The 18763-nt window shown below is 44.5% G+C and overlaps 1 protein-coding gene across 1 annotated transcript; it reads left to right on the forward strand.

The window, feature by feature from the left end:
- The first annotated feature begins 1714 nt into the window (after window positions 1-1714).
- Window positions 1715-18247, forward strand: ZBTB8B (zinc finger and BTB domain containing 8B). The gene is made up of 3 exons (XM_065927589.1): window positions 1715-2699; window positions 13265-13443; window positions 17703-18247. Exons 1-3 carry the CDS (start codon window positions 1715-1717, stop codon window positions 18018-18020), a joined length of 1482 nt encoding a protein of 493 aa, XP_065783661.1. The 3' UTR covers window positions 18021-18247.
- The last annotated feature ends 516 nt before the right edge of the window (window positions 18248-18763 follow it).

An 18763-nucleotide genomic window follows, 5' to 3' on the forward strand; every position in this document is an offset into this window, starting at 1 on the left:
TTATGCTTTATATTTGTCCTGGGGACTTCCCTGGTGGCTCAGATGGTAAAGAATCTGCCTGCAATGTAGGAGACCTGGGTTCAATCCCTGAGTCAGGAAGATCCCTGGAGAAGGGAATGGCTACCCACTCCAGTATTCTTGCTTGGCGGGCTCCTCTGTCCATGGGCTCGGAAGAGTCAGACACGAGTGAGCAATTAACTGTTGTATTTGTTACATACTTGTTCTACTTGGCAGGTAAGAGAGGAGTATTCTTTTGTATTCAGCTAACCTACTTTGTCCAAAGCACTGCCAAATGCTGTCAAAGTGTTAGTCTCTCTGTCGTGTCCGACTCTTTGTGATCCCATGGACTGTCGCCTGCCAGGCTCCTCTGTCCATGAAATCCTCCAAGAATACTGGCAAGAATACTAGAGTGGGTAGCCATTCCCTTCTCCAGGGGATCTTCCTGACCCAGAGATGGAACCTGGTTCTCCCGCATTATAGGCAGATTCTTTATCATCTGAGTCACCAGGGAAGCCCTGCCAGGTGCTTTATGGGAAATCAAATGAAATAAGACATGGCTCATGCCTTCTAAGGGCTTATAGTCCAGTGACAGAGAAGGACCGGGACATAAAAAATACAGAGGAGAGAATGAAGGGTTGTGGAGTCAATCAATTGGGAATATCTCAGTTGCACTGAGAAAATCCAACCAAAGCAAAAAGGGACTTAATGTTTTCTGGCACAGCATGAGCTGGGGCTCAGATGGTGTCCCTGGCCTCCATCTGTTGCTCCTGTTTGAACTGGGCTGTCATCTGTGTTAGGCTGGTTTCCCTTGTGGTGTGGCAGCAGCATCCCTCATATCCCACATGCCCACAGAGCAGAGAGCCATTCTTTTCTTGGATCCCACAGCAAATGTTTCCTTGCTTTTCATTGGCTCTGACCTAGTCACATGGCCATCTCTGAGCCAATCACTGTGGTCAGCGGTAAGTTGTGTTGATGGGTTTAGCCTATGTTACAGCTTACACATCTGGAGCTTGGGCATGGTGCTAGCTTTATGCAAAGCACTTTGGCTGTGGATGGGGCAAGGATGATTCCATCAAAGCCAAAAAGGACAGTAAAATCATAAGATTGGAGAATGCATTCTGGCTAGCCCACGCATCCACCAAGTGTTCCCACAAACATGGTAATGACTGTGAGCTGAGACTAGACATGCCAGTCCCTAAGTTCTGTTCTGGGACACTGGAGACTGAACTGGAGACTGCAATTCTTAGATTCAGGTATTATTTATATTTTGAGCCTTAAAGAAAGTCAAATGTTATTTATAAGAGCATGAACTCTGGAGGTTTTGAGTCCTGACTCTGTTGCAGCTGGATCATCTCCTATCCTATGAGCCTTAAAAGTACAATATTGTAAGTATAATATTAGTCCTTACTCATAGGGTTGTTATAAAAGCTCACAGAAAGAATCTATGTAAAATACTAAGTACTGCACCCACATACAGTTAGCTATAGTTACTTTTACTGTTTCTCATTAGTTAACCCAGTTAGACAATCTTTTATTTTTGTTAGCCCGTATTATAAAGATATTACTTAACTGGGTTTTGGGGAAGAATTTAAAAAAACAAACAAAAAAGAACATCTTATTTGTAAGGTTGACATTTGTGAACCGAAAACAACAACAACAACAAAATCTTGGCAGAGATCCAGGCTCCTCTTGAGCGGCAGCAGCTGGTGGAGAAATGGAGATGCAATCCTATTATGCCAAGCTCCTGGGGGAGCTGAATGAACAGCGGCAGAGGGACTTCTTCTGCGACTGCAGCATCATAGTGGAAGGGCGGATCTTCAAGGCCCACAGGAACATCTTGTTTGCCAACAGCGGCTACTTCCGTGCCCTGCTGGTTCACTACATCCAGGACAGCGGGCGGCACAGCACCGCCTCCCTGGACATCGTCACCTCCGATGCCTTCTCCACCATCTTAGACTTCCTCTATTCTGGGAAGTTGGATTTGTGTGGGGAGAACGTGATTGAAGTTATGTCGGCTGCCAGCTACCTGCAGATGAACGACGTGGTGAACTTCTGCAAGACATACATCAGATCCTCCCTTGACATCTGCAGAAAGATGGAGAAGGAGGCTGCGGTGGCGGCCGCAGTGGCCGCAGCAGCAGCAGCCGCGGCAGCAGCCGCAGCGGCCGCCGCAGCTCATCAGGTGGACAGTGGAAGCCCCAAGAAAGGGACCGCCGGTGAGACCAAGAGCTTGGTCTCTCCAGCCGAGGGGGAGGAGAGTGTGGACAGACAAAGAGAGCCCCCCAGTGGTGACTGCAGAGGCTGCTGCCCTCTGGAACTGGTGGGGAAAGGCAGCCAGGGCAGTGGCTGGGCCGACAGTGACCGCTCCACTCGGCCGGAACAGATGGAGCCCAAGGTGGAGTTGGGTGCTGCGGAGGTGGAGGTGGAGATGGATGGACAGCTGCAGCCTCCTGCCACCCCACTGAGCCTGGCCCACCGGGAGGAAGGTTTGCCCCGTGGCCAGGCTATCGACTTGGCTTACAGTAACTACCATGTTAAGCAGTTCCTGGAGGCACTCCTGCGCAACAGTGCCGTCCAGAGCAAAGAGGATGTGGACCATCACTTTTCTCGGAGTTTGGAGGGAAGACCAGATGGTGCAGGAGTAGCAGCCATGAGTTCCATGATGGATGTGCAGACTGACTGGTATGGAGAGGACTCAGGTGAGCTCCATGAGCCTCCATCATCTCTGCCACTCATTTCGCACACGCTTATGTGACTTCTGGTCTCCCACCACCGTCTGCTATCATTGTCATTGTCACTACCATCATCATTACCACCATCAGCGTCCCTGTCATCACCATCTCCACCGTTATCTCCACATTATCGCTGCCACCACCGCCAGTAGCATTAATTGAGCACCTGCTGTGTCCAGGGCATTGCCTCTTCATGTATTTATTTATTTTTTTTAACTTCTACAACTAGAGTATAAGTGTGTTGAATGCAGTTTGGAGACATGGAAAGAACCCACTCTCTTCTGCTAACCACAAGGGGGACTTAGGGTAAATTCATGAAATTTCTTTGAACCCTATTTTTTTTTTCAGGAGATAATCACTCCCACCTTGCCTTCTTACAGAGTTGAGGACCAAATGAAAAGGTTTTCAGAACTTTTTTTCTCACATATGAGAACATGTTCTGTACAGGTAGGAAATTTATCCTTCTTTGTGTCAACCATGGTGCCTGGCCGATGTATTCAGTTAACATGTCGTGGCTGATAGTGTGATGTCCTAGAGAATATTTGAGAGTTGAATTCGGCTTCATGTGGGTAAATTTCTTGTATCCTTTGGTAGGATTTTGTGTTTTAAGAGAACTTAGTTTTTTGCCGAAACAGTTCTGAGAGATGGGATAATATGGTTAACTCTTCTTACAGATGAGGTAATTGTGTTGTAAACTGTCTTGTTGGAGATAGAAATAGACATGGCTGTCTCCTTACTGATGAAAGTACCCTTGGCTTCTTTTCAAGCCAAGAAATTAATGAGTCACATTTCTAATTCACACTTCAGTACGGTGCAGTGAAAGTTGACTAAGTAAGGGGAGGTGATCTGCTCTTATTCATTACTAAATGACTATTTCGAGACTTTAAAAAAAAATAACACATACACGTGGGGTTGTGAAAGAGTTGAACATGACTTAGTGACTAAACAACACCACACAGGAGAAACCCAGGAAAACTGAGTCTGTCTGGAGACTTTTAAATTTCTTTTTTTTTTTATTTTAACATTTTTTAATGAAAAATTACTTCATCCCCGCATCAAAATTTCATTTTTTAAAAAAAAAATCAAGAATGCTCTGTATGTCTGACCTAATCTAGACTTGAAAAAATAGAAGATATGGTTTCTGGTCATCAGAGACACTGACTTAACTAGCATGTAAACGTTAGTGGTTGTTTTTAGTGATTACCCTATGGGAACTTGTTGAAATCTAATTTCTTTGTAAAAACTTAATTAATTTTTGGCTGCACTAGGTCTTCATTGCTGCACGTGGGGTTTCTCTAGGTGTGGGAGCAGGGGCTACTCTTCACTGTGGTGCACGGGCTCCTCATTGCGGTGGCTTCTCTTGTTGCGGAGCACAGGCTTCAGGTATGAAGACTTCAGTAGTTGCAGCATGCAGGCTCAGTAGTTTCAGCATGCGGTAGTTTAGTTGCCCTGCAGCATGTGGAATCTTCCCAGACCAGGGATGGACTGGGTGTCCCCTGCATTGGCAGGCAGATTCTTAACTATTGGAGCACCCGGGACTTCCAAAACCTAATTTCTGTGTAAGAGTAGCACTTCACAGTCTACGTTCCCCTTTTCCATCCATCAGCCCCTCGTAGTGCCATGTAAATTAGGTGGAGGAAGTATGGAGAAACTGAGACCCAGAGGGTTTGGTGAGTTCCTTAAGAATATAGAACTGGCACATGTCACCACTAATGCTATTTGATAGCAACCCAAACCCAGGCTGGCTTCATTTCACTCGTGAAACAAACTGTGAAGGCAGCACAGATGGTTAGAGGATTTCAGTGCACTGATTTCATCTCTCAACCCCTCTGCCTGTATCACAAGTATCAAGAAATAGAAATTCAGGTCTACGCCACCTTCATTCAAATCCATCTGTCCATCTATAACGTCAGCTTTCCAACTCATCCTGTGGCAAGAGAGTCTCCTGGCTTCTTGCCATGCCTGTTGTCTGCCAGGTTTTGATTCCGTTTGCATGGCTCCAGGGTACATTTACTCCAAGTGCCAAGGGACAGGGTAGGACTGATTTGTTTGTTTTTTCATATATTTGCTCAAATACTTGAGCACCTTCCTTGTGAAGACACAAAGATAAGTCAGATATGGCTCCAGCTCTCAAAAAATTGATGGCTTCTTATAGAAGCTAAGCTGTGTGAAAGTGGCACCATGTGGTACAAAGGTACTAGGGCTGGAAGACAGATGGAGGTGTGAATTTCACAGCGGTCCAGAAGCAGAACTGGCTTCCACCTGTTAGGTTAGAGAGGCATTATGAAAGTGGCATCTGAGTGCTCACTACTGTATATAAAATCGATAAGTAGTGACTTATTGTATAGCACAGGGAACTATATTCATTATCTTGCTGTAATATATTAATATAATGCAAAAGAATCTGGAAAATAATATGTATATGTGTAACAATCACCTTGCTATATACCTGAAACTAACACAATATGGCAAATCAACTATGTTTCCTTTTTTTTTTTTTAAGTGGCATTTGAGGGTAAGAAGAGAAAACATAGGGAGAAATTTTAGTCAATCATGGAAAGCCTTAAATGGTAAGAGGCAAGTTTCTATCTATAGGCAGGAGAATTTTTGGTAGTTTCTGAGCTTGGGAGTAGACAGGAAAGATTAATTTGGCCTCAGCATAAGGTAGTGAAGAAATGGGAGACCAGGGCAGGGAGATGGTGAGGAGGCAGTTATAGCACTTGTGTGTTCACTCATCTCTGACACTAGCAGACACTGTCAAAGCACATGGTCCTCCTATAATCTCTTCTCCCGTGGACCTCCCAGCGCCAGCCTCACTATCTCCTGTTGTTTCCTGAAAAGTCCATCTATATCGGCCACTTCTACTGTTTTACCTCCCATTCTTTTCTCAGCCCACTGTGAGTAAAGACCCCCACCCCACACCCCACCTGCTTCATGAGGTCAGCTGTACGTTTCCAGAGCTGATCCAGTGAGTAGTTTTCAGATGTTATCTTTCTGACCACTCTCAGTAGTTAACTCTGATCTTTCCTTCTTGAAATTCTTCCTCTGGCTTCTGACACCTTGAGTACCCATCGCTGTTACCTTTGTCCATTTTTTTGCAGCCTCATCATGGGATTGTTTAAAGTCAGTGTGTCCAGCATTCCATCATGGCCTTGCTTCTTTAACCTCTTATCATTCCTGTTCATTTATTCATTTAACAAATATTTATTGAGCACTTCCTGTATGCCAGGCACTGTTTATAACAGTGAACAAAAGACAGTCCTTGTCCTCATGGAGCTAACATTCTAGCATTGTGAGCCAGACAGTAAACACAGAAGTACCTGTATAATAGGAAGGAGAACTAAAGCAGGGACATAGTTGATTGAGAGTGAAGGGATGCTGTTTTATTTACTGTTGACCAGGACTTGCTAACAGGTTGCCTTTACGCAAAGACCTGAAGTGAGTAAGAGAGCAAACTGCAGAGATATCAGGGGGAACATTCCAGGCAGAGAGAAGAGCATGTGCAAAGGCCCAGGTGTAGGATCACATTTGGCAAGACAGAAGGAACAGCCAGGATGTTGGTGTGGCTGGAGTGGAGTGACCAAGGCAGAGAGTGTTGGGGGATAAGGTCAGAGAGGTTGAATAAGGGTGGACCAGGTAGGCCCTTGAAGGTGATGAGAAGGTCTTTGAGTATTGCTCAGCAGAGAGTGACTTGAGATGACATATATTAAAAGGATCCTTCTGAGTACTGTGGGCAGTTACCTTCTAAGTGGGCCTCTTGCTTCCACTCTTGCTTTCCTATGGGCTACAGGGGCGCATAGGCCACGGGGGAGCATAGACTATAAGGAAGGATGTGGGGGTAGGAGGACCACTTAGGAGGTGACTGCAATAACTCAGGTGAGGCGTGTATGCTTTCTTCTTTTTCTATTTTTTTTTAAACATTTTATTTATTTCGTCTTATTTATTTATTTATTTGGCTGCACCAAATGGCATGTAACTCTTAGTTACAGCACATAAGCTCTCAGTTATGGCATGCGGTTCTAGGTCCCTGACCAGGGATTGAACCTGGACCCCCTGCGTTGAGAGCACAGTGTTAATCTCTGGACTACCTGGGAAGTCCCCTTTTTCTATTTTTTAAAATTTTATTTTATTGCTGGGGTATAATTGCTTTACAAGGTTGTATTTCTGCTGCACAACAAAGTGAATCAGCTATTGGTGTATACATAGCCCCTCCCTCTTGCACCTCTCTCCACCCCACGCTCCTTGAATCGGTGTGGTAGCAGTAGACAGGTGAGAAGTGATTGGGTTAGGACTGTGCTGACTCTGAAAGATAGAGCTGACCAGTTTCTAATGGCTATATGAGTGTTATGAGAAAAAGAAGCATTAAAGATGGCCTTAATGTTTTTACCTTGAGCGATTGATTTAAATGTTATGTTTGTGGTGCCTGTTGCATATCCCAGTGAAGATGTGCAGTAAGCAATTACATCTATAAGTCAGAGCTGAGATATAAATCTAGGGGTCATTGTTGGGTCCGAGCAATTTAAATCCTGTATATTCCATAGATCTAGAAGGAGAAGATAAGAGAGCTAAGGACTGAACCCTGGGATGCTCCAACATTGAGAGGTCAGGAAAATAAGGGAGCCAGTGAAGGAAACTGAGAAGGGGCAGTCCGTGAGGTAGCAGAGAATCAAGAAAGAGTGTTGTTGTACTTCCCTGGTGGTCCAGTGGTTAAGACTCTGTGCTTCCAATGCGGAGGGTGCAGGTTTGATCCCTGGTGGGGAAAGTAAGATCCCACATGCTGCATGACACAACCAAGGAGGAAGGAAGAGAGAGTGGTGAATATCAAGAGAGAAACCCTTTCAAGATAAAGGAGAAATCAACAACGTCCAGTACTATGTGTAGGCAGATTGAGAACTGATCATTGGGTTTAATAATGGAGAGGTCGTGGGTGAGCAGTATGAATGAAGTGGTGGGCAGAAGACCAAATGGAGTAGGCTTAAATGAGGACACAGAGACTCCCCTGGCACTCCAGTGGTTAAGATTTCCCCTTCCAGTGCAAGGGGTGCAGATTTGACTCCTGATCAGGGAGCAAAGATTCCACTTGCCTTAGGACCAAAAAAAAATCAAAACATGAGACAGAAGCAATATTGTAACAAATTCAGTAAAGACTTAAAAAATGGGAGGGGCAACATCAAATAGGATGCCTAAAACTTAAAGAAAAATTAAAATAGATAAGCAACAAAGATATATTGTATAGCACAGTGAATTGTAATCATTTTCTTGTAAGGGAACATAAATTGTAAAAATACCGAATCACTATGCTATACACCTGAAACTTACATAATATTGTAAATAAACTATACTTCAATAAAAATAATCACATAAAATGGTGATTATGGTGATTATTGGAATATTAGAATAAAACACTAAGCCCAGAGACCCCAGAAATAAAACAACAAAAACTTCAAATGTAGATGTGAAGATGGTATAGTACTTCTTTTAAGAAATTTACTTTGAAGGGAACAAAGAAATGCTTCCATGGCTGGAAGGGGATGTGAGGTTAAGGTCTCCTGCATTGCAGGTGGATTCTTTACTCTCTGAGCCACCAGGGAAACCCAAGTTTCAGCTTAGGTAGGAGAAAAATTCGGGAGATGGATGATGGTGAGAGTTGCAGAACCATGTGAATGTACTTAGTGCTACTGAGCTTTACAGTTAAATATGGTTAAAATAGTCTGTTTTATATTATGTGACCTTCACCACATAAAAAAACATTTAAAAAATGTGATGCTTGGGTCCCACCCCGCCCATTAGCTTGGGATGGAGATTGGGCATTAGTATTGTTTTTCATTTTAAGCTGCATTTTAATATGCAGGCAAAGTTGAGAGCTCTTCGTCTAGGATTGGGTGGCTGAGGCGGATTGGAGGACAAGGTCTCTGGAAGAAAGGACATCCAGGAACAGAGAGGCCAGGGCATTGGAAGGATCATTTTTGGTATTCACACCAAGAATTTTTCCAGGAGTCGAGTCTGAAGGCAATGTGATCAAATCGCCAAGGAGTGAGATGAGCTGGGCTTCCTAGATGACTGTAACAAGGATGAGCATCGGTATCATCTGATGGGATGACCTTCAAAACATCTTAGGTTTTTGCTCTGGAGATGACAGTGAAGCCCAAGGAAGACCCACCCTCCCTTGATCCAGGGTGTCAAGGCCATGGGTTAACGGAATCAGGGTGCTTAGGGGAGAGCCAGGCCTCAGTTAAATCAACCCTTCAATCTACTGAGGACTCACAACTGTATTCTTCACTTCTTTCCCCAAGCTCCAGATTGATCTGTCTAACCCAAGTATTCCCTGATGGATGCACTGAGCCTGCCTCAAACCTGATAAAATCCCTACTGACCTCATTCATCCTGCACCTGCTTTTCCTCCTGTGTTCTCTGCCTTGGTTTATTCCACCATCACCTATTACATCAGCTAACCTAGAATCAGTGTCATTTAGAATCTTCTCTTTCCTCTGCTCTGTCCTCTCCACTGAGGTCATCATGTGCTGTAAATTTTATTTCTCTGTCCTCTCTCCTCCTCTCCACTTCCACAGTCTATAATTCTATGTCATCTCTCATCCCCTCCCACCTGGACTTCCTGCCTTTAATCTTGCCTCTCTTAAATCCTTCCCCTGTATTATCCCCAGGGGAATCCTTTAAAAGTCATATCACCTTGTACCTTCCTTGCTTAAAACCCTACCTGCTTAAAGGATAAAGTCTGAGTTCATTAACATGCTAGTGTCACAGAGGCAGGGATTTTTGTCTTTTCCGATCATACTGTATCCCCAGGGCCTAGAACATAGCCTGGCACATTGTAGGTGCTCAGGATAAATTTGCTGAGTGAATTCATAAATGTGACCTTGGACCTTCCCAAGAAGTTCTCGCCCCTTTCCTTGGCTTCATTCCTCATTCTTCTCCACCCTGCTTTGTATTCCCTATTCTCATTTACCTCTGTGCCTCAACTTGTGCTGTTTCCCTGCCTGAGATATCCTTTCTCTTTCTCGAACTCCCAGTGAACTCCTATTCATCCTTCAAAACCTTGCTCAAAGGTCACCTGTCCTGTGAGATCATCACTGAACTCCAGGAGAGAATTCATTACTTTTCACTATCTTTCTTTCTTCTTTTTAAAAATTTTTTATTAGAGTACAGTTGTTTTCCAATTTTGTGTTAGTTTCTGCTGTACAGAAAAATGAGTGAGTTACATGTGCTGTGCTGTATTTAGTTACTCAGTCGTGTCCGACTCTTTGCGACCCCTTTGGACTGCAGCCTGTCAGGCTCCTCTGTCCTTGGGGATTCTCCAGGCAAGAATACTGGGGTGGGTTGCCATGCCCTCCTCCAGGGGAATCTTCTCAACCCAGGGATCGAACCCAGGTCTCCCGCATTGCAGGCAGATTCTTTATCGACCAAGCCATCAGGGAAGCCCAGGTATACATATATCCCCTCTTTTTTAGATTTCCTTCCCATTTAGGTCACCATAGAACTACGCTGGTGGCTCAGATGGTAAAGAATCCCCCTGCAATGCAGGAGACCCAGGTTCGATCTCGCGGTTGGGAAGATCCCTTGGAAAAGGGAATGGCAACCCACTCCAGTATTCTTATCTGGAGAATCCCATGGACAGAGGAGACTGGAGGGCTATAATCCATTGAGTCACAAAGAGTCAGACATGACTGAGTGACTAAGCACAGTAGCACAGGGCGTTGAGTAGAATTCTCTGTTATACAATAGATTCTCATTAGTTATCTACTTTATACACACTAGTGTATATGTGTCAGTCCAAACTCCCAATTCATCCCACCGCCACCCTTGTCTACATTTCTTCATCACTTTGAACTTTGCATCTGTTGCATTATATTGTATGAATTTGTTTACCTGTCTTTCTCTCCTGCTAGACTTATCTTCTCGGGTGAAGAAACAAGTATCTTGATGAAAATGCATCTTGACACAGTGCCTCATGTGTAATAGGCATTCAAGTGAACTGTTCTTCTGGGGGAATCAGATCATGAGAGAGAAAGAAAATGTTGCAATAATTCATACTTTTCTGATGGAGATACAGTTAATGGTTTTTTCCCCCAAGGTCTAACAGTGGACCCATTTCACTTAATGTTTTTGTAGATAATCGGGAAGAAGATGATAGCACAATGCCAGGCTGATGGGGATAAATATTGGGAAGAGTCCACAGTGCCAGGGGAGTGAGCAGGAAACTGGTATCTCAGAACCAGTATAGGCAGTGAGAAGTAAATAATCCAACATGTATATGCAATGCTGAGCCATGAGCTGCTGCTTTTATTCTGGGAGACAGATTTTGGAGTCATTATTGTTCAGTTGCTCAGTCATGTCCAACTCTTTGCAACCCTATGGACTGCAGCACGCCTGGCTTCCCTGTCCTTCACCATCTCCCAGAGTTTGCTGAAACTCATGTCCATTGAGCTGATGATGCCATTCAACCATCTCATCCTCTGTTGCCCCTTTCTCTTCCTTCCCTCAATCTTTCCCAGCATCAGAGTCTTCTCCAATGAGTCGGCTCTTCACATCAGGTGGCCAAAGTATTGGAGCTTCAGCTTCAGCATCAGTCCTTCTGATAAATACTCAGGGTTGATTTCCTTTGGGATTGACTGGTTTGATCTCCTTCATTATAGATTATGCAAAATGTTAGACATTATCAACATGGGAACTAGAAGCTAAAGAGGATAATCTCCACCCTTACATAGAATGATGTTGGGTACTCATTTGACATTCAGCTTGCCATACTTTTGGAAGCACCTCAGGAAAGGTAAAGCCCAGGTAGGTGTCTTGAGAAGGTCTCAGAGAAAAGGAGTTACTCCTGTGATGAGAGAGACCACAGGAGCCTGGCCAGCTTCATCAGGAAAGAAACACTTAGATGATGACGATGTGAAAAAAATGGCTGACATTTATGAGAGCTTATTATGTGCCAGGTGTGCTGTGTTTTAGGTATTCCCTCACTTCATTCTTGCCACAATCCTGTGAGGTGGGAATTATTATCATCCCTATTTTACAGATGAGTAAAATGAAGCACAGAGAAGTCAAGTGAGATGTCCAAGGTCACACAGCTTGTAATGGTAGAGCCAGAACGTGACTCCTAATTTCTGTGCCTGGAAAACTTGAGTTATTGTGTTATTATAACTTGAGTTATTAGTGCCTCCACATATATGATGTGATAAAATTCTGTAAAATCGGGAATTCCCTGGTGGTCCAGTGGCTAAGACTCTGCGCTCCTGATACAGGGGGGCTGGGTTCGATCCCTGGTTAGGGAACTAGATCCCACATGCCACAGCTAAGACTCTATGCAGCCAAATAAATAAAAGTAAATGTTTAAAAAAAAAATTCTGTAAAATCCTGAAGGGCATGGATAGAGGAAATGAATCTCCTCTATCTGCCAATGAATACTGCCAATAGGGTAACTCAGGAAACTTGAAAGGGTAGGTCTCTGTACATGTGGGTGATAATCATGTCACCCTAACAGCTGCATGAACAGGTGGAAAAAAAAAGGGAAAAAAATTTAAATGAATTTTTAGATATTTGATGATCTCATATATACAGAGTTAATATAAATTCCAAACACTGTGGGGGCTGCTTTATAGCAAACCTCTTCTACACATGCCTGAAAGCTATTCCAGGAGCTGTTGTAAAGAAAGCATGAGTCCTGATCTAGAGGTCTGATCCATCATAATAGTTTCCCCCCCACACACAAACTTTTGAGGGTCATTATATCAGCTCAGGAGGTTTGCATTAGTCAACTCAGGCAGCCAAAACAGAGTATCACAGGCTGAGTAGTTTTATCAACAGAAATTTATTATCTCACAGTTTTGGAGGCTCAGAGTCCAAGATCGAGCTGCCAACACGGTTGGTTTCTGGTGAGAGCTCTCTTCCTGGCTTGCAGACAACTACCTTTTTGCTGGTCCTTGTCCTCTGTGCAAGAGTAGAGAGAGAAAGCCACCTCTGGCGTTGTTCCTCTTCTCATAAGGAGCCCAGTCCTTTCAGATAAGAGCGCTACCCTTACGACCTCATTTAACCTTAATTACCTCCTTAAAGGCCCTGTCTTCACATACAAGCGGCCCTGGAGGTTATGACTTTAAGATAGGAATTTGTGGGGAGGGATGCAATTCATTCTATAACAGGGTCTCGATCATTGTTTTCCTAAAATGAAATCAAGGGGAATAGACATTATGAGTGAGTATTATTTTGGGAAGCGTTTCAAGCTGTCCACATGAGGATACGTGTGTTCTCAGGCTGTAACATAAGCGCTGTTTCTAACTCGGAGCCACAGAGAAGTTTGAAAGCCGATGCCTCACAGCATTCCTTGCAGTTTTCTATCAGAGGCCCGTTTCCCTCTCTGGCTGACCCGAACAGAGTCGGGGTCTGCAGACCGCGTCTTGCTGTTGGCTGCTGGTGGAGTTGGGATTCTCCGTCTCGAACTGGGCTGGTGGAGTTCTGCCCTGATTCCATCCGTCGGAGGGCAGCCAGTCCCGCTGCTGCTCATGGTACCGTTTGCTCCCCAGGTGACGTGCTGGTGGTGCCCATCAAGCTGCACAAGTGTCCTTTCTGCCCCTACACCGCCAAACAGAAGGGCATCCTTAAGCGGCACATCCGCTCGCACACGGGGGAGCGGCCCTATCCTTGTGAGACCTGTGGCAAGAGGTTCACTCGACAGGAGCATCTGCGGAGTCACGCGCTCAGTGTAAGTGTCGCAGATGGCGGCTCCCTCAGGATGGGGAGAACGGCGGGGCGTGGAGGGTGGTTCGTGAAATGTGTTTAATGCAAAGGTGAAGCCCCTCTTTCACTTCTCTGTCCGCCGGGGTATTGTCAGAGAATTTTAAACATGTATTTCTGCTACTAAATTATAGCTGGGTTAGTGGCACTTAGAAAAAGTGAAAACTTATATGGTGACAGACTACTTTTCCTAGGAGGAAAGTTAAGAAATTTCAGATCCTAGTTTGAGGATGGTTGTCAGAAGGCAGAGAACACTGGAGCTTAGACAGGGGACTGGGGGTCTGTTCCCTTCAGGATGATGCCAAGGATAAGCTGCAGCAACGGTTTCCCACCCAACCTTAGCACCCCGGGGTGGGGAAGAGGTATAACACCATTTATAGGGCTTCTTGTGAGCAGCAAAGAGGATCCCCGCCCAAGTGGCCCTCCCCTTCCGCTGGCTGCTGCCTAGGATTCTGTCTTCCATGTAAGTGGATGAGTCCCAGCTGCTAAAAAGCAAACCATTTAGAAAGGCATTGCATTTAAGGTCATCTTTGAGCAAGGCAGCCACTGGGGGCTTCCCTGGTGGCTCAGATGGTAAAGAACCCACCTGCAATACAGGACACCTGGGTTTGATCCCTGGTTTGGGAAGATCCCCTGGAGAAGGGAATGGCTACCCCCTCCAGCATTCTTGCCTGGAGAATTGCATAGACAGAGGAGCCTGGCGGGCTACATTCCATGGGGTTGCAGAGTCAGACACAGCTGAGCCACTAACAGTTGAGCAAGGCCATCAGTCTTTGGAAACGCCAACATAAAAATGATTTGGATTTCAAAAGACACTCTCAAGAATGTGAAAAGACAACCCACAAAATGGGAGTGGTGCCACTTCACACAAACTGGGATTGCTATAATAAAAAATTTATAACAACACAGTGCTGGTGAGGATGTGGAGAAACTGGAATCCTCATATACTGCTAATGGGAACACAAAATGGCGCAGCCACTGTAGAAGACAGTTTAGTGTTTCCTCCAAAGGTTAGGCATAAAGTTACCACTGTGATTAGTCACTCAGTCGTGTCTGACTTCTCAGCGACTGCATGGACTGTGGCCCGCCAGGCTCTTCTGTCCTTGGGATTCTCCAGGCAAGAATACTGGAGTGAGTAGCCATTGCCTTCTCCAGGGGATCTTCCCAATCCAGGGATCGAACCTGGGTCTCCTGCATTGCAGGCAGAGCTTTACCATCTGAGCCACCTGGGAAGCCCAAAGTTACCATTAGGACCCAGCAATTCTATGTCTAGGTATATACCCAAGAGAATGGAAAACAGGCATTCACACAAAGACTTGCACACAGATGTTCATGCCAGCATTATTATTATTTATTATGAGTAACAGCCAAATTATTTATTATGAATAAGAATAATAATAGCCCCCAAAGTAGAAACAATCCAAATACTCATCAGCTGATGAATGAATAAACAGAATGTGGTGTATCCCTATAATGGACTATTGTTTAGCCATAAAATGAGATGAAGTCTTGATACACACTACAGCATGAAATAACCTTGAAAGCATTAGGCTCTGTGAAAGAAGCAAGTCACCAAAGGCCATCTATTATGTGATTCCATTTATATGAAATATACAGGAGAAGGAAATGGCAACCCACTCCAGTATTCTTGCCTGGAGAACTTCCATGGACAGAGGAGCCTGGCAGGCTATAGCAAAGAGTTGGACACAGTCGAGCAACTAAGAGCAGTATAGCTCATCCCAAATAAGCCCATTTTGCTGGAGAAATACCTGGCCGTCTATTTGCTTCAAATCAAAACAACTCTCTTTAGAGCCAATTAAAGAAGGAGACATTTAAGGGGAGGTGATGGTGACAAATGTTTCAGTTCTCTTTTACCCAAAAGATAAATTATCAGGAAAAATTCTGATTAGAAAATGACATTGTAAATATTCTATGACAGTCTTTTTCCAACTAGAATTTTCCTTGGTTATTTACTGTTTGAGTAAAAGGACTGAAACAACTTATTTTTGTCTTGTAAGTCTGGTCATCTAGGCATTACTGATCTGGGTTTAGTCTGGCTGATCACAGTCTGAGTCTCTCAGACATCTATCTCTAGTCAGTTCTGAGGAGCTCTGAGGGGCTGATTGGAGTAGGATGGTCTGCATAGGGAGCATAGTGATGACACAGCTCTCCTCCAGGTGTTCCTCACAATTTCCTGGCAAGCTCACCCAGGGATGTTCTCATGGTTCTGGAGAAGGAGCAAGGGCAGTAAGAGAGTGAGTCCCAATGCACAAGAATTTTTCTCACCTCTGACTGTGTCCTGGTTGATAACATTTCAGTGGCCAATCAAAGTATTGTATCTAGCTCAGAGTGAAAGAGTGGAGCAGAATGCCCTACCTTCAATAGGAAGAGTAAAGAATTGGGGCCATCAATGCAATCAGTCAAACACACATTCATACAGGTTTATACTACTCTTTGATAGCTCTCCTGAGTATTATGTACTATAATTTGCTTAATAATTTCTGTATTTATAGATGTTCAAATTAATCCATTTGAACATCCATAAGTAGAGAAATTATTTCTTTGCTATTACAGTCAGTGCTGCTGCAGTAATGGAAACAAAAACAAACAAACAAAAAAACTAAAAAAAAAAAAAAAGAAAGAAATATACAAAGTGGGCAGACCCATGGAGATAGACAGTAGATTAGTGGTTGAGGCCTGTGGGGATGGCAGAGACAAGGCCATTAATGGGCACAGGTTTTCTTTATGGAGTGATGAAAATGTCCTAAAATTAGATGGCGGTGATAGCTGTACACCCTTATGAGTGTACTGAAAACCACTGAATTGTACACTTTAAACAGGTGAACTTTATGATATGTGAATTACAGTTTTGATAGAATCTAGACTTAGATACATTCAAGGTGACTGACTGCCTTTCCTCAGAGTTGGACCCAGCACATTTGTCTGACAATGGCCTTATCCCAAGATGTTAAGTTTTTTTTTGGCCCTTTTTTTTTTTTCTTCAAGTTATATCTCCAATCCATCTTGGCAAAAATCAGTCCCTGGGTGCCTCTTAAGATGTTTCATTGGTTGGAATCCCCATTCCACTCTGTACTAGGTCCAGTCTACTATTCAAAGGCTCCATCAGGCTGCAGGGGTCACAAACACACTCAGGTTGACTCAGGAAACCTCATGGGAAGCCAGACATGTAAGGGCAGCTCCAGCAACCCAAGTATTGTTATTGGCCCTTCTCCTGCATCAGCCTCTCTGTCTGTCTCACCTCTTGTGTGTGTCCTTCATCCACAGCCCTCTGTAAGGGAGGCTGTCATTCGTTCACAGATCCCCAGTTGGCTGGAGTTCCTCAAGAGTGCACACTTTAGATAGCCCCTTATACAAAGAGGGCTGCTGCCTTCATGAGGAGTTGCATGGGGTAGGAGATCAAGTTCTCTTTTCTAGTATGCAAAGCTCTTTTTGTATGTAAGGAACACATTTATCAACAAAAAAGTCAAGGCTGAGGCATTCGCTGGCATGTTTGGGAAATAGGCTGTTTGGCAAATCTGCCTTCTTAATAACTAAACATTCCAAAGTACTTAAGAAGCCATGCCTAAAATCTGAATTGGTTCACTGATTGCCCTTCTATGCCAGGCACTAGGGGTACAGTAACAGCTGTGACCCAGAGGACAGAGAACATGGGTGAAGCTAGTCCATGACCTCGTGGAGCTTATAATCTATCAATTTCTATAGATCTATAATTTAGTAAATTATAAATCTATAACCTAGTAAATTTTACCAATGATTTGTTAGACGTGAAGGGAGAAGTACAGGTGAGACTGTATAGCTGGGAGATCTAGTCTGGCCTGGAGCATCAGAAAAGACTTCCTTGAAAGGCATTAGTGGGAATTCCTTGACAATCCAGGGGTGAGGACGCCATGCTTTCACTGCCAAGGTGCAGGTTTCATCACTGGTCAGGGATCTAAGATCCTATAAGCCTGTGGCACAGCCAAAAAAAAAACAAAAGGAGTTTAGTAAGAGGGGAGGGGGGCAATGGGGAGGAGGACTGGCTCCATGCACATCCAGTGGCCCTGGGCTGGAAAGGATCTTGGTGAGGCTGAGATGGTGTCAGAAAAAGCCAAGAGGAGAGTGGTGAGAAATGCAGCTGGAGAGTCACTCAGGGGCCATATCGCATGGGACCCCGAAGGCCATGGCTCGTTCTCTTTTCTCTGACATTCACTGTGCTGGTGATTTTAGGTTCATAGATCCAACCGTCCAATCATCTGCAAGGGCTGCAGAAGAACCTTCACGAGTCACCTGTCGCCGGGGCTGCGGCGCTTCGGGCTGTGTGACAGCTGCACCTGCGTTACAGACACGCAGGACGACGATGACGAATTGATGCCCATCAACCTCAGCCTGGTGGAGGCGTCGTTCGAGAGCCAGGAAAAGAGTGACACAGACAATGACTGGCCGATCTATGTGGAGTCTGGGGAGGAAAATGACCCCGCCGGAGAGGATTCTGATGACAGACCCCAAATTCAGCCCAACTTATCTGGTGGAGAGACACTTACGTAGCAGTAACTTGGTGGAGGAGAGGGTTTAGAATTTGTTCTTGCTGATTCTGTGAGTGAAAGCCACCCTTCATCTGATGTCGTGGAACCCTCAGAGGAACATTTTTTCACTGCCAATTATTTACATTTCTGTTAGGCTGCACAGTGGAGGTTGGATTCTGTGACTCAGAGGGCTAATGAATTTTTAGTGGTGCCCCTGGTTTCCAAAAGCTTTCTGAGTAAATCAAGGTTGGCCCTGAGGCTTGCTGGTTGTTTTTTTTTTTCCCCCCAGAGCTGTGCATCCAAACTCTGCTTTGGAGGAAGATAAGAAAACCTCTGTACTGGTTTTTGTAGTTTCTCAGTCTTCTGCATTCCTGTGTCGTCATCCTCTTTCTCTGAAAAGGTGGGCAAGGGTATACTAAATTTCGAGATCAGTCTTACCTCTGCCAAGCCTCTCCTGATCAATTCTGTACTTTAACTTTCTGGTGAAGTATTAAGGAGAAAGCTTACTTGATTTAAGGTAGGCAGGGCTGTCTGGCATTATGATTGTAAAAGGTACTTTCTAAATCTAAGATTGCAGTTTTAGAGGCTGAGGATATTTATGTGCAGACAAACATGGATATGAGCTGAAAGGCTCCTTATGGCGCTGTGACTTGCCCCATCGAATTACATTTTAAGCTAGCCCCAGGAAGAGAGCCTGAGAGCCCAGGTCTGGGTGGTTTCCCTGTCTGGCTTGGTGTTTGACGATTGTGTGCACACAAATAACCT

This window comes from Muntiacus reevesi, chromosome 3, assembly GCF_963930625.1.
Source record: "Muntiacus reevesi chromosome 3, mMunRee1.1, whole genome shotgun sequence".
Lineage (NCBI taxonomy): Eukaryota > Metazoa > Chordata > Mammalia > Artiodactyla > Cervidae > Muntiacus > Muntiacus reevesi.

Coding starts and splice junctions, on each gene's coding strand:
- ZBTB8B (XM_065927589.1), top strand. CDS start 1,715: ATGGAGATGCAATCCTATTATGCCAAGCTCCTGGGGGAGCTGAATGAA. Junction 2,700..13,264: donor CTGGTATGGAGAGGACTCAG/GTGAGCTCCATG, acceptor TTTGCTCCCCAG/GTGACGTGCTGGTGGTGCCC. Junction 13,444..17,702: donor TGCGGAGTCACGCGCTCAGT/GTAAGTGTCGCA, acceptor TGGTGATTTTAG/GTTCATAGATCCAACCGTCC.